The sequence below is a fragment of the Odontesthes bonariensis genome, chromosome 17, assembly GCF_027942865.1.
Source record: "Odontesthes bonariensis isolate fOdoBon6 chromosome 17, fOdoBon6.hap1, whole genome shotgun sequence".
NCBI classification, from domain to species: Eukaryota; Metazoa; Chordata; class Actinopteri; order Atheriniformes; family Atherinopsidae; genus Odontesthes; species Odontesthes bonariensis.
Genome location: NC_134522.1, coordinates 9,223,509 through 9,240,238, shown reverse-complemented (window position 1 = coordinate 9,240,238; position 16,730 = coordinate 9,223,509). Strand labels below are relative to the sequence as shown.

General features: G+C 39.7%; 1 protein-coding gene across 1 annotated transcript; it reads right to left on the bottom strand.

The window, feature by feature from the left end:
- Nucleotides 1-403: 403 nt before the first annotated feature.
- On the bottom strand, nucleotides 404-14,804 carry kcnk5a (potassium channel, subfamily K, member 5a). Its single transcript, XM_075448394.1, has 5 exons — nucleotides 14,370-14,804; nucleotides 4,033-4,144; nucleotides 3,769-3,935; nucleotides 3,510-3,678; nucleotides 404-3,389 (listed from the first exon to the last, which is right to left on the bottom strand). Exons 1-5 carry the CDS (start codon nucleotides 14,553-14,555, stop codon nucleotides 2,410-2,412), a joined length of 1,614 nt encoding a protein of 537 aa, XP_075304509.1. The 5' UTR covers nucleotides 14,556-14,804; the 3' UTR covers nucleotides 404-2,409.
- Nucleotides 14,805-16,730: the final 1,926 nt, after the last annotated feature.

Genomic DNA, 16,730 nt, shown 5'->3' with positions numbered 1-16,730 from the left:
TTGAAATACTTGAAAATGTCAAGGTGGTGACAACTGCCTCAAAGTCTCTGAAAAGGCCTTAGACCCCAGAGGGTTAAATGACTTTGTCATTTATTTACTTGTCATTTTCTATGAATTATTATTAGTTCTTTCACTTCTTTTTATTAACACTGGAAAGAAATCGTACACAAAACCACAGCCTTCAAATGTGTTGCTCTTACAATTTCTTACATGGACACACATCTCTATTACACATAAGACTGGGTTAAGATTTGGGATGAGAGTGTAAAAATAGTGAAGCTGCAGTAGAAAAAGCTATAATTATATCAGTAGCACTGAATAATTTGTAGTTTCCGCAGCTCAAATTTAACTGAAGGTCGTTTATGTAATAAAAACAAAGAACAAATGGCTTTATTATTTGCTATTTCAATGTTTATTTTACAGGAAATATACAGTTTTGCTGGAATTCATATACAAACTTACAAACATGAATAACTTAATCATAAAAAACACAAGTAAAAACTACACAGACACCTATATTGGAGTTTTCACACAATGGAGCAACATGAAGAGGAAAACTTCAGACAACCTGTTTAACCTGTTCAGAGTTAATAATTCTCACACCAACTTGAAATTCAGTTGACACAAAGTACCTTGGTTGCATAACAATGCTGCACTAACATCATGAAGAACCAGTGAAAATAAGAGAGAACTGTCCACAGACATGAGAGATGTGACCCTGTGATGAAAGTTTTCAGTGAGTTGCTGCAAAATACATTCAAATGTTACACTGTGTTGTGCTACCTCTGCTTTGCAGTGTATTTAAGGCTAATCACACAACACTCACTTCTAAGGCAGTAATTTCAGGTCAGGATGTGCATTTTGTGTTCACACAAGACAAAAAAAAAAAAAAGACCCGACAGATACTTTATCGTTGGTTGCTCAACTTCAATGAATTTGACTTTAGGAAGCTCTTTGGGACACTGTTTCACTGCAATTTTACCATCCAAAGTAACACTATTTCAAATTTGTGTGCAAATTATTGTGTGCAAAAGGCAGTGGATTAGCAATAAATCCGTGAGCACTTTCATAGGTGAAACTTAAAAGCACTGGAAGTTTGAGAATTTGGTTTCATGTTCACATGAAACATGAGGGAGGCACTGCACAACAGCTAGGTGCACAAATACCATACGTCAAGACAGTATTGATCTGCCGCAAGTTGACCTTGGCTACCTGTCATCAGCGGCATTTCAGTCATTCGTGCTGGTGCGAGCCCCCCACAGGCAAACATGAGTCACAAGGCTACATGTCCTGAGTACAGCTGTGTTTGTGGCTATTGATGGGCTCTGAGCCAGTATTTACATGGCAAATACAATCAAGTGAAAGAGTGTTAGAGACAGAAAGTGGGCATGTTGTTGCTGTGAAAGCTTCGTCCCCCTCAAGCACTGAAAAAGGGGCTAAATTTGCACACCTGTCAACTGATATGCAGACGGGAGAAAAACAAACAGTTCAAATGTGTTTGAGTGTGTTCTGAGAGGTGTTTCCTGAGATCAGAAAAGACGCACAGGTGTGTTTAGAAAACCCCAACTCAGTTAGCAGTGTCTCTGTTAATAATTACTTTAACTCCAAGTGGGTTTGAGAGCTCAGATGTTGAAAAAAAAAAAAAAAAGGCATCACTGATTATCTCTTTTGTAGTCACAGTTCTGTTGCTCAGAATATAAACAGCAATCTTAGACACAACGAGATAAAAGGTTTAACAAAACAAATGAAATACCAATGGAAACAACTGGAGAATTGGACCATAACCCCTTCATTTCTTTAAGACAAAATGTCCGGCTCAGGTTATAGAAGGACAGTCTGCACTGGAGTGGACTTCAATATGTCCTCATTTGACTGAATTGTGCAATGGGAGCTATTGAAACCCATGTAGCAATCGAACAAAAGCTACTATGTTCACCGTTTTAATAAATATTAAAACACCAATATGGTGAATAGAAATTGAAATTATGGGAAATCAAACACATTTTCACATAGAATTTCAGCCTATGTGTAGAAAGAGAAAAGAAAAAAAAAATTCTGGATAACAGTTGTAGGTTTGGACATAATAAAATATTTTGGGATTTAGTTGTTCAAACTGTATAAAAAAAGAAAGACATAAGTTCAATACTCATGGGGATGCTCTGTTGTCCATAAACTAGGACATCATTTGATCGAGATTTTAGAGAAAACTCAACTCTTAAAATGAGTCAAGGTTTTTCACAGATCATTGATTTGAATTTGATCTTAGCTTTACAGACCCTCAAAGTGCTATGAGACCTTTGATATCCTTTCAAATGGTTCATGTTAGAATAGACATACTTCAATACCAACCAAGTCAACACCAGAAGACCAGGGAGATGTGCTGACTTTACAGTGATCAGCCCTAATGGCTCAAGATTCTGTATTGTCTTCCTTTGCATATTCCTCTACAAGTTTTTCATAGGAGTGGTTGTGCTCTGAACTGTCACTAGTGAAAACAGACCCTTCAGATTCGGAACTCTGATCCTCCTTAGAGTTTGTTTCAATGTTTTCATCACATGTAGTAATGGAGAGTTTTGCTTTAGAATCATCATCATCACCACCACCACCACCACCACCACCATCATAATCATCATCATCATCATCGTCCTCCTCCAAATCCTCCAAGTTATTGCTGAGAAAGTTTTCCTCAACAAAAGTAATGTTAGCATTTTGGATTGTAAGAGGATGGTACTCTTTAGAGTCCCATGGCCTCCGACCGCCTGTTCCATGATCTCCCACTCCTCCGTTCTCAAGGTCGACATCCTTGTCGAGTTGGTTCTCGTACATTTGGTTCTGGTCCAGGTCCACCTCGCCCTCTACTTGGTCCTCAGTTAGCAGTAAACCATTGTCTGAACCCAGCAGGTAGTTCTTGGACTTTGAAAAGGCAACCGTGACACGGTCACTGAAGCTATAGCGTCTCTTTTGGCGTGGTGAGCGGTCCAGGCTGAGGATGGTGTGACCATTAAACATGGGAGCATCATTGCAACTCTTAGATCGACCGATTTCTTTGGATTTTTTGTTGGCGTCGCCATTGTCTTTATCTTTTTTGTTGCCGATCTGCTTTATCAAGTCATTGTAGCCCTCCTGCTTCTTGGACAAGAAGCCGAAAATGTTGACATCATTGGGAGTAGGGGGCAAACGAAGGGACGCTTTGTGAGACTCCTTGTAGTGCCGCAGCTCCTCAAGAGAAAGCTTGCGCAGCTTGCGACGTTTCTTTAATGCCTTATGGGCTTCGATTACCATCCGCACTTTCCAGTTGAAGAACAAAGACAGCCAGGCCAACCCCAAATAGATCCAAACCTCCACAAAGTAACGATACAGAGTTGGATACTCTTTATTTGGTTCCACACCTGCAGGAATAGGACATTTTATGACATTTTATATTTTCAAGGATATCAAGACTGGCCTTTTATTCACACTTAACTACAGGCTTAATTAAATAAAATGAAAGGGTTAATTTCTCAGCTTACCTGCTACTAAGTCCCCAAAACCAATTGTGGTCAATGTGACAAACGAGAAGTACAGTCCTTCGATATATGACCAACCCTCCTGAGACATAAACACAAAAGGTGGAAGGAGTAAATGGACCAGCACTCCCCAGAGGAGAAAGATGGCTGTGCAGGTAAACTGAGCTTTTCTCTGGAAAAGAAAAGGGGAAAAAAAGATGTTAATTCGGGTAAACAGAAGATGTCACTAGAAATGTAGAAAAAAAAAGACGCATCGACCCACCAGTGAAAATCCTTTTCTCGTTAAAAACTGGCCCAGGTGCTTGGCTCTGCCGCCGAAGAACTTCCCCAGCTCACTGATCCAGGTGAGACATAACGGCACTCCAAATAACCCATAGAAGATGCAAAATACTCTGCCGGATGAGGTTTTTGGGGCAATGTTCCCATATCCTTTAAGAATTAGTACATTGAATGTAATTATTCAATTAAGAAAGTCAAGCACGTGGAACCATACATAAATATGTGATCAGTCACCCCAAGCACTTACCAATAGTGGTGATAACTGTGGCAGCAAAGATGACAGCATTTGGCCAGTTCCAGTTGTTGAACGTCTTACTGCCTGTTATAGTGACGCCTTGGCCTGCAGCATCTGACACCGTCTGAGGACAAAGAAAGAAAAACTATGACTGAGAAGCTGCTGGAATTTACCTCAGAGAGATAAACATGGAACAACAGGTGATTGCTGCCAGATAACAATTCTGATTAGAAAACATTTTTTTTTTAAATAGGGGTCCAACGAGCTAAGGACAAGGAAGGCAGGAAGTTTGTCATGTATAAGCTTCATTTCTTTCATCGCTTCCTTCCTGTGATATGTTGATGGTATCATCAGTTACTGATGAGCTGAAACGACAACCAGGCACTCTGGAGATTTGCCTTCAACCCGGGGGCTTTATTGTACCGACCAATGCTTATTTTGTAAGAGAAACAGGAAGGCAAGTGCTACATCTCTAAACAGTGATTTTATGATGATGCATGCATCAAAAAAGACAAGGTGGTTCTGAAATGCTCGCGCTTCTTTGTGCTGAATGCAGAGTTTCACTCCATATACATAATGCCAAGTATGTTTATTTGCACATTTTAGTTGGGCTACAGCTTTAGCTTGACAAGACTATTAATTGGATAACTCTCCTAGTCCTGGTGTACAAGAATGAGAGGGTGATCAATTTATTGACCAAAGTATATCCGGTTTCACTGCGATTGTTGGCAATATACCTGCTTTCAGCTTGGAAGGCCAAAACAATTGACAAACAATTTACCATAGTTGGAAGCAAACTGGTGCGATATCATGCTGGGCAGTTTTACAGCTCTGTAAATTGCAGTTTAACTTTTCCACAAAGTACATACAAATAATCCCCAGTGGTTATTCTCTGTTGTTACAAGTTTATTCTTTTGACCTGTGAAGCACATTTAAAGCTCCAAGGGATGCAGGAGAAATGTGACTTCCAACCGCAGTGGGCAAGGCATCAGGTTTATCGGTATATGAAATAATTATATCATCTTAATACACTTAAGATAATATCATGATTTGATCTTAGCTGATATAATCGAAGCATAACTGATTGGAAATTGTGACACTTTTGTACATTTTTTCAATTTCTTCCTTATTTAAAATATAATTAGATTTTATTTTCCACCCTTATGTAGATTTACTGATAGAGAGAGTCATCCTTAGCCACATCGTGCATGACATATCAGCTCCAGTGGTGTTTTCGCGTTAAAATTCAAAGGACAAGAAGGCTTAATCAATCATTTCCAACCGCACATGTCCTTGAGCAGCCTCAACAAAAACTGAATTCCACATCTTGGGAATAAGCAAACACCCGGCCATGTGTGCCGAGACGATACGCTACCCCACAGTCTTTCTCCCAGTGTGCTGGAAGGGGAGGGAATCTGCAGGCATTGGCAAAATTCACATAAGCCTAAAAGTACTGGAAGATGCTTGGTTCTTTAATAATGATAGGTCTGTGACAGTTCTACTCTGTAATTACCAAACGAGGGGAGGCCATTCTTTTGTCTTCTGAAAAAAAACAAAGTTCTTTCGTTGAACCAATAAGGACCTTAAGACAACAACAGGGATGACCAAGCTTGTGTTCAAACCATGACTGGAAATTAAAGAGGGACAACTTCAATAGTCTGCTCCTGTCCTCATTTCTTTCTATTTTGTTTACAAGCAGACAGACTTTATTGTAATTTTTAAAGTGGTCTTGGGCAAGTTCTCCAAGCTTTCTGAAGGTCTTTCAAAGTTTTTCTTTGGACATTGGCTGCTTTTTCCACTCATTTTCAGATCAATCCTTGTGCCTGATCATTTTTAGAGGAATGTGTTTTTTTGTTTGTTAAAGGGACATTATGTAATTTCTTCCCCCATCTAGTGGTGCAATTTTATTTTGCAAAGTTGAATGAATTTGCTCTCTAGCGCCTCACGTTTTCAAATGTGCGCTGCAACTTCTTGAACTACGGCAAGCGGAATGTGTCAAGATTCAAGAAGCTATAGCTTCAGACTCAAGGTCCATACAAACAAAAAGAAATCAAGACACACAGTACAAAGGATTACATAACACACATACAACAACACTATAAATACAGATGACAGATAACATGTCAGATAACATAACATCTCCTTTGGTGTGCAAGCAATGCAATTAGTCATATTCCGGGAGTTACCGGAAGTGACGTCGACGCAGCATTAGCATTAGCAGCGTTAGCAATAGGAGCATTAGCAGCGGTAAATAAACTCCCAGTAAACTTACAAACTTTCTAATGCCTCGTTTTGTGAGTTAAGAGCCTATGTATACTACGGCAGAAGTTTGGTAACAATCAATGCATTATTAGTGGGATAATTTACGAGATAAAATCTATTTAGCATTTTTTTTTTTAAACTTTATTAGTAAATCAACAAAATAACAGTTTACAAATGTGAGCATAACGCCAAAAAGAAGATAGCCAGGGGGAGCATAGGAATAATAATAAAAAGAAGAAGATGATACACTTACAAAAAGAAAGCTAATGAACACAAAGACATATGTGCCAAGGAATAAAATCTATTTAGCATTAGCGGCTGTAATAAGCCATTTGGCGGAAATGACGTCACAATGACGTCATTTCCGCTTGTAGGCCTGGTGGGGAAATCGCGATTCGAAGTGCTTTATGTCCCTCTCGGCACTTCGTCGTTTTTCATAGACCAGAAGGACATGGCAGCCTCCATAGAGCTTACCTGCTCTATGTAGATACAGACAAGTTATTCTTCACTCAGGAGGATAAGTGAGATTTTTGACAGAGATCATTTTACACCAATGAGGACTAACTTATGAATGAATATGTTGATTTGAGCTAATAAATGACTTAATTTATTACATAGTGTCCCTTTAAGCCACATGTCAAGCAAAAACAGGCTCCTAACTCAAGGGGTGAACCAGTGTTGTGTACAGAACAGACAACTTCATAAAGAACCAATATTAAATTGCATCTGTGCTAGTAATTTTGTTACGAGCAGCCTGTCACAAAGATACAGGTTTCCATTTCTATAATTAAATCTATGAAAATGATCAAAGATAACATAGTTTGACAGACAAAGTAGCATTTTTGAATCAAGGTGATTCCCAAAGAGCTATTAGCTAAACATTGTTGAAGCAATGTGGGATCATCTTGACAGAGAAGAGAACAAAAGGCAGCCAACAACCAAAGACAATATTTTTAGGTCTTTCAAGAAGCCTTGAGAACTATTCCTGAAGACTACTTAAAGAAATTACATGAAAGCTTGGGTAACAAAGGTGGTCATACTAAATATTGACTTTCAGGTTGTTAGAAATGTACAAACTCTGTTTTAGACTTAATTACTGAATTAATCTCGGCTCATAATTCAATAAATAACTGTACCTATTACCCATTGTCTTGCTTAACATATGTAGAAATGAAGCTCAAGGATTTTGCACAATGAAATTCACGCAACACTGATTACAGGGAACTTTAACATCAAACAATTGCTAAAACCTGCTGAATGACAATAAACTCAATATAGAGAATGCTGGGCTCCCATTACAATCAGGTAGTTTAGAACAAGTCGAACCTCACACACAGGAAACAAGTTTAAAACAGTTAGGCGATCAAGGTCTCAGAATGTTCCAATTTTAGTTAAAAAAAAAAAGAAAAAAAAAACTCCCTGAAGCAGGCTGAGCCGATTGAGTCAAGCTTAACTTTGGTTTTTGGTGTTTATGATAACACAGCTGGGCAACTTAAAAAGAAGAGAACGCATGTGTTAATGTTAAAAAGTTAAAATGACAAAACAATCAGTGATTTATGGACTGCTCTGCTGGGACCAGAATGAAATTTTACTCCACAAGTTGGAGGTGTCTGAGGTTTGTTTGCTTTGTAGAAAACAGATGTTTTACATTTGTGCGTCATGTCTGTGGCCTGTGTGTGTGTGTGTGTGTTAAGCTCTGCACTTTATTCTAGCTTAATAACGGGTATTTGATCTAGTTAACAGTCTGTCTGCCAGATTGAATTTAATTTTTTTTTTTTTTTAAAAAAGCTGAGAGAATACATGAATACAATGAGGTCATCCTCCTAAGGTAGGCCCTTCAAATAGTGGACATGAAGTGACACATCGGTTAAAGTGCACATTTCTTTAAATCTATTGGTTATTTTAAAATTTCGTTTCAGCTACACAAACTAGCATGGGGTAACATGCGAGAGGCTCGAAGAAGAATGCAAAACATGCATAAAAAGGTTACAAGGCCAGCCACAGGTCAACTCATGGCCACCTGAACACAAGGCAAGACGCACAGGATAATCATGGAGTCAAAGAGAGACCAAAGCAGCTCAGCAAGAAGGTGCTTAACTGGCTTCTTCAAGTGCCTGACCACAGGACAAGTATACGAAAAAGAGCGCAGCTGCCGAAACATGGATGTTCTACTGATATTTAAAGGCATTCAAGATGGGTTCATTTTGTAAATATCTGGAAAGGGTTCCAAAAAAAAAAAATCTTGGTGGAGACTTTTGAATGGAAAATCTCTCAAAGTGATTTTAAACAAAAAGACATTTCGACAAAATACAAGGGGAAAAAAAGGAAAATGAGGGCAGGGGGGGGGGGGTTATTTGAATATGTTAAAAGCTCTTCACAATCCTTTACATAAGTCTGCCATAACAAACTGCTTGTACAAAATGACTTGTATTACTTTCGGATAACAATATAGGGCCATTGAAATGCAGCATATCACACATGACTAAACACGATGTGCACCACTGTTTGTGAAAGTTAGAATAATACTGCAGATTGAACAGACCGTCTCTGCCATACTCTGATAACTGATAAAACAGTAAAAACCACAATGACAAACTAACAGTTATCAGGACAGCTGGTGGCTCAACACGCCGCTCCAGTGCCTTGGTATTTTTCCACTTCCAGCATGGCACAGCAACAGCTGCTTGCAAACAAGATTTACCAAGTTGCAAACAGTTAAGTCACACTCGAGCTCTTCCATGTCATTTTGTATCCATTTCTAACAGAGGAGGATAAGTTGCAAACAATGGTGAGATCTGTCTGCAAGACTAACAAAGTGTGGGCACTGTGTTCTCTTAATTCACAAATTAAGAGAACAATTTAGTTCAGCTTTCTCTTTACTTGACAACATAAAAGGAGCATGCAGTAAAAGTGAAAGGATTCTTCTATCACACATCTGTTAAGCAGTGACTGTTACACTGCTTTAAACGAGGCTGTTAATATTGCATTCGGCTGTGAGACTTGTTTTAATGACACCACACATGGTATTCTTCTTTATTCTCAAATTTCTTTTCAAGTTGATTGACATTTACATTAATCAAACTCAGATGAAGTTTGGTTTGAGCCTCTTGAGGGTTCACAGATCTGAGGATTGCTGAATTCTTACAGCTGATCAACTTGAAAGTTGTAGTAATTGATAAATATTCCTAAAAACCACCGATCAAAATGTATTTCTGTCTTTCAAGCTGTCAGTGTCATGTTTTCATTTCACTTTCCAAAAGGGGAAGGAAGACTCAGCTCTTTCAAGCAATTCCAAACAGCAGCCAGGTCACATGACAAAGAACCAAAAAAACAAAAACAGCCCCACTTTATTCTTTTGTACTTTTCCCAAAACTAGTTTCACTGAGCATGTGACACACGTGTGTTGAGCTGTCTAAAAAAAACAAACAAAAAAAAAAAACGAACCACACAAACCTGATCCTCGAGCTTTGTGGGAAACTCACTTTAGCAGCCACAAAGTTAAATTGAATAATCCACTGCAGCTCGTCTGCAAAATGAGGAAGAAACAGGCTGCAGTTTAAAGTGTTCAAGACAGGTAACGCTTCATCCTGAAAGCTGCTTTTATTTTTTTTTCCCCTCTTTCCCTCCACAGGAAAACCAGCTATTTATGATAAATTTGGGCACCAAACGCAAAATTGTTTGTCATATCACTATCATGTTCTGTGTGTGGTGTCATGCAAAAACCAAAGCTTTTATAAACTTTAGAGAAACATTAAACATTAGGTTGAAAGTGAACATGTTGGAATGCCTTTTTCTCGTCACGTAACATGAATATTTTCTACATTACACGTCTGTGCTTGTTTTTCGGGGCTGCAGTGGCACAAGAATAAAAAGACCAAATGTGAGGAAGCCCAGTGATGTCTGATGGTTCTTGCAGAGCTGGTGCAAAACTCAGAGGGATCAATGAAAACACACACTCTTATTATAGGTTATATACACGTACAGGAATCCGATCGAGTGTGCAGTGGTTTGCAGAAGTGTGTCGGGCTGTAAACCTCCCAATGCGTCGTCCTGTGTGCGTCCAGGCGACAGAACTTGCTGGTGCTCCAAAACATCGCTCAAAGTATTGAGAGATAACGCCCCTACCCAGCCCCACCCTTATGTAACTTTATTACATCTTTACTCGGGTCAAAGCTGATGGGCCATAAAATCCAATCTTTAAACTGTGACCACTTCAAGGATCCCGTAGTTAATAGTAAACTCCTTGTTAATAAAAACAAGAGAGGACTGACTTTTACAAGCGTGTCGCCTTCACTTGTTTTAATTGTTAACGAGCTGAGCAAAGTTTCCATAATGGAAATCTAAAATAATCTCTGCTTCTGACACACATAGACAAGGGAGTAACTTTGATTTTGACATTGGTGGGGACATAAAAGTGCAGTTTTTTTTTTTTTTGCATTACCAATCATAAGTTAATGGCATGCAGATGCTATATGTTAACGAGCCATCCTAATTTTTAGGGAGTTGGTCTTTAAATCACAGGGTTGCAAGCTCAAATCCCACGATTAGGCTACCTCTGTTTACACCTGGAGTGACCTTGAGCAAAACAACTAACCCAACAATTCTCCAGAGACTGCAGTCTCATTATTGGTTACATGTAACCAATAATGTGTTCTTATAAGTCGCTTTGGATAAAAAAAAAAGTCAGCTAAGTGTTATGCAATGTAACTCATATAATGCAGGGTATCTGCACATTTTTTAATCAACAAATTTAATGACTTTTAAGACCTTTTTAAGACCTCTAAGAATAAAAATTAAGACCATTACCACGGCAAATATATATATAAAAACTACACTCTAGGCTGTTCGGTGTTGAAAAAAAGTCCAGTGTGAAATGTGTGCTTCAGTGATACTGAATCAGTGTGTCAACATGATCGCATAAGATTTGAACGCACAAGGGAACACCACACACTACAGGACAATCATGCTCAATTGTCACACCTCTGCGAAGGAGCGTGTTTTCGCTGCCATTTGTCTGTCTGTTTGTCTGAGGCTCTGAGCAAAATAAATCTATAATTGAACCTAATTTTCAAGTTATGTCTACTGTGCTTTTACAACTAGCAAAACGATTTTACTACCCAAGTTAACTTAAACCAGAACTTTGGACAACTCACGTGAAGCACAGACTGGTTTATGCAATAGTCAGCTGTCCATATATGGACAGTGACTTTGCAGCATAAACCACACGACAAAATCAAATTTCCTTCGGGATTAATAAAGTATCTCCAATCTAATCAAATAAATAAAAACGAGCACAGACCGCTCATACAGTCAATGGCACGTAGCCTAACCATAGAAAAAATACACACTCTCACACACATCATACAATCTATCGACTGCTAACAACCATGATCAGTAACCCACACAAACCCAGACACATAATGGCTCGGCGGCCAGCAATCGGATAAACCAATGAAGTGAATCAATCCTGTGAAAGAATGAAAACAAGTGAATGAAACCTGCACTCACCCATTATGAAGTTAACTCTGCCAGCCCCATACTCTTGCCCCTGCTCAGCCAACACCTTGACGTCAGGTATGTTTGGTAACGTTACTGCGGCTAGCATTAGCATCTAGGCTGCTAGGCTTGCTAAATAGGTAAACATTAGGCTACAGAAGAAAGCTAGTCTTTTTAGCTACGTTATATTATCATCTTTCTTCTCGGCTATAAGTTAACCTTTGTTTACGGCCACTGGCCCTAACCTGACGCGCTAGCTGTCAAATCAACGGAAGTTTTCACCGGAAGTACTGGCGCACACACAAAACGTCAGCGGTCGCCATATTGTGCACAGAGCGATAGAAAATCGTCTCTCCAGACATATCTTTCTTTAATTTCGCCCAGATGCAATTTAATGCCACTCTTCGAATATCGGCGAAATTTAAGACATTTTAAGACCTTAAAAAAAGTATTTTTTATTTAAGACTTTTTAATACTTTTTAAGGATCCGCGGAGACCCTGCAGTAGGGGGCTGAATATTGGTAGGGACGTGACCGTAGCGTCCCTACCCAAAATTACGCCCTTACACATAGAGGCAACCCGAGTCTCAGTTTAAAGCTGCAGTCTGCAAGATTTGTTGTTGTCATACGTAAAGTCCTACTTTTTGGCATTTTAAGAGTTTACATGATCTATCAGAACGCTTGAAGTTGAAAACGGTGACCTCCGTAGTCGCAAAATGCAAGAAATGCTTATTTTTTAACCGAAAAATAAAAAGTTATTCAACTTCCTGTCCCGCCCCTTCAAAACACATGAGAACTCGTGCACGTCTACGTGCATACCAGATGCGCCCACACGACTCCTCATTCATCAACTCACCAGTCATTTGCGATCATGGAAGACACAGTAAGTAGACAAGCCCGTAATGAAGTTCAATAGTCTAGATAAATAAGCGTGGCGACGAGCCTACCTTGTATCGCGCGTGCACAATCGGTGATTGACAGGCAGCAGAGCCCAGCTCGTAAACCTGATTGGTTACCTTTTACCGGTCCGGTCTGCAATTTTGTAAACAAACCTGCTGGCTTTGGAGGGACCTAGCGGGACGTATAGGGGACCTAGAGAACTCCTTTTTTTTGTATTGGGGTATTTAATGTACTACTTTCAGAATCCCCGGACAGTTCCAGGCATTATGCTTGAAAAAGAGTTGCAGACTGCAGCTTTAAGGAAAGCAACCCCAGCGCCTTTGCAGCAGGTGTTTTGGCAAAAAAGGACAACTGCAATGGTTTGTCCAAACAGGACAACCAACCAACTGTGTGGCGGTGGAAAGGGTTAGATTTCTAAGATGCAACTTGATATGATCTTTAGAAAGTGCCTTCAAACCACCCAAATGGCTTTGTGCTGTCTTTGTCCTCAAAGGACAAGACAGGAGAAGGAAATGCTTCAGTTTCACATGCCTTTTAGAGTTAAAAAAAAAAAAAAAAGTTGCTGTCTCAGCTGGCATATGGAAGTAACGTCAGAAAGGAAATTTCCAAAATCTCTAAACCAGATTATTACACCCAAACCCCACCCCTCCAAAAAAAAAAAGCTTCATTCAAAAGCAGATTTGGCTACTGCTGAGATTTTGCTGTTACAGAGAGGTGCTGTGAATGGGGGGAGGTTCACGGGCATATCCCTTTCAGTCCCCCAAACACAAAGAGGAGAGGCAGATGGAAGCACAGGGGGGATAATAAATCTCCCCAATACAGAGGCCTAAAAGGGGCACAGGTTGAGACATGTCACTGATCATACTTGTAAATGCAGAAATGTGCACTTTAATATTACCCAATGTCCTGCTTCAGCAGATATAAAATCACAATGTGATGTTATTTGTGCACAGAGATTCATCTGTCATTAAAAGACACCAATCTGCACTCGTCTTTGGTGAGACATTAAAATCATATTTTTATGTACTCAAATCATTCCGACAAATGCAAAGAAGGAACTTAAAAGAGCTCTGCCATTTCAAAGAAAAAACAAACAACATGTCATGGGGGCTAAAACCCCCTGAAATCACAGGACTATTGACTTACTATGTGCTCATTCAGTGCCCACAGTAAACCCACAGAGGTCATTGGCACCGCTTTTATTACTGAAACTGCTATTCTGACAAGAAGCTGGCGCAGAAAACACCACTTGATGATGCTTTTCAAGGCTTGGGTTACAGACTGGCCCGCCACACCTGCAAAAGTAATAAATGTCTCAGACAGAGAGTCTGTGAAATTTGCAATAAAAAGCTGAAAGCAGCAGGTAATAAATAAATTACCCCCGTTAGCAACAGAGACTAAGAGATAAGAACCCTCAACAACTTTTGGAGTTGTAAATGTGTTGACCCACAAGGATGAACCATGGACTGACAGCATCTCATGGCTCAGGCGTATTGTTTAGTTCCAGGAAAGCTTTACAAACCAGCTGAGGCTCGTCATGTGTCACCCCTTTGAAGAGGGTGGAAACTGCTTCATAAATTTAAACATTCATCTTTTTAATTATCCTCGTGTGGACTGAGATAAGCCAGCAGCAGTTATGCAAAGATACAAGTCTAATACCCAAAAGAGAAAGTGTTCAATTTAAGAACATACCTCTAATATTCTGTCCAGATCATCTTTCGAGAGACAAGGATAGTCCGCAAGTATTTGATCCTTCTGCTCTCTGTACTGCTTTGCAGCCTGCTTCCAATTGGGCTCCTCCAGGACTTGAAATATCGCTGCCCCAATTGAGAGGTAAAAGATAATGGCAGAAGTCAGCAAAGGGCCTTTATCTACCATACTTCTGTGCAATGACTCAACTTGGAGAGCGCGGGATAGGGGAGACAGAGGAGGGGGCAGATAACAAAACCCGACGCTCTGCAAGTCTTTAAATTTAGACTACAAACAGTTTCTCCTGTCGCGCGAGGGCTCAGCAAAAACTGTGGGACGTGCAGCTGCTGACAGCATCGGGCTCGAGACATTACAGTTTGAAAAGTAGTGCCGGGATGAGCGCGTTTGTTACGGCACCCACTGTAAATGATCTTTCCACGTGCGCGTCCGGAGAAGAACTGGGTTTTAATGTAGTGAGTGGCGGAGGGGAGTGGCTGTGAGGAGCCGCGCAGAACCGCCCAGAACTGAGGGCGTGGAATCACCCTCTGTGTGCTCTTTTGTTTGGCTGCAGGTACACGGACCCACACATTTATTTTGAACACCTCCTCTTTCCTCTAAAGAGTATGGAAACGGATTAATATGCGACAGAGTTGGTTAAAAGGGGACATGTTTTTCTCGCCTGAGAGAATGTATTTGTCTCTCTCAAGTGACAGCCAACTCAAAAACTCCAACATGAAACAACCCTTTCACTTTGTTCAGGTTTGAAAATGTGTCATTCAGTCAGAGGAGTTCAGAATCGCTAGGCAAATGCATCACAGTTTCAGTTGAGGCTAAAGTTACCCACCCTCTTTATCTTATCTTTATCTTCATCTCCTCCCAGTCCAGTTTCGTCTTGTTTTTATACAACTGGTTTGCAACAATTCAGTTCAAGCCAGCTATCTGTTGGACACCTTCAATTTCATTTCATTCACCACTTGCTGTAGCTACATGAGAAGTGACAAGTTGAACCTTTTTTCTTTAGCTTTTTTTGCTTTGCGGTTGAATTTTCATCAGCAGAATTAAAGCTGCAGTCTGCAGGATTTGTTGTTGTCATACGTAAAGTCCTAATTTTTGGCATTTTAAGAGTTTACATGATCTATCAGAACGCTTGAAGTTGAAAACGGTGACCTCCGTAGTCGCAAAATGCAAGAAATGCTTATTTTTTAACCGAAAAATAAAAAGTTATTCAACTTCCTGTCCCGCCCCATCAAAACACATGAGAACTCGTGCACGCCAGATGCGCGTACACGACTCCTCATTCATCAACTCACCTGTCATTTGCGATCATGGAAGACACAGTAAGTAGACTAGCCCGTAATGAAGTTCAATAGTCTAGATAAATAAGCGTGGGGACGAGCCTACCTTGTATCGCGCGTGCACAATCGGTGATTGACAGGCAGCAGAGCCCAGCTCCTAACCTGATTGGTTACCTTTTACCGGTCCGGTCTGCAATTTTGTAAACAAACCTGCTGGCTTTGGAGGGACCTAGCGGGACATATAGGGGACCTAGAGAACTCATTTTTTTTGTATTGGGGTATTTAATGTACTACTTTCAGAATCCCCGGACAGTTCCAGGCATTATGCTTGAAAAAGAGTTGCAGACTGCAGCTTTAACAGTACTTTTTTTTAATGTTTTATATCCCAACTAGAGGATCCGAAGGGTCTGGTTAAATACACATTTCTGTTTTGAAAGGTTCCCTAACTGAGTGAAATGACCTGAAAGAACATCAGGCTTTAAATATCAGGCGTAATAGAAATTGCCTGAACATTCTGATTTTTAGGAAAAGAAGCTTTAGTGTTTCCTTTTTTATCTCCTTTGGTACAGAAAACACTGGACCATCCTTTAAGAGAGAGAGGAGATAATGCTATCCCACAATTCCTTGCATCCACAACTTTCATAGTGACATCTATTATGTTCATTCTGTTTTTGTCTTTTTTTTCCTTTTTAAACGATCAACCCTCTTGTTTTTTTTATCATATCCAAATATACTATCCATATATAAATATACATATACATATGGTACTGTATTTCTGTGGTGTTTTGACTGAAGTAATGTCACAGAACCTTCATTAACACCTCAGACTTCCCTGAAATGAAATGACTGAAAAATGACTTTGCTTGACATGACAATGATTGATATTAAAATCAAGAAGAGTGAAAAATGAGCCTTTATAAGAGAATGTTATGAGTAAATAACACAATATTCTGTTTTCTTTTCATTCTCACAAGTGAGTTTATGATAAAATAAAAAATCAATAGGCTGTGTTTATATGCACATATGATTCCTGATTATGTGTTATACATGTAAACATCTTATCCTGCAT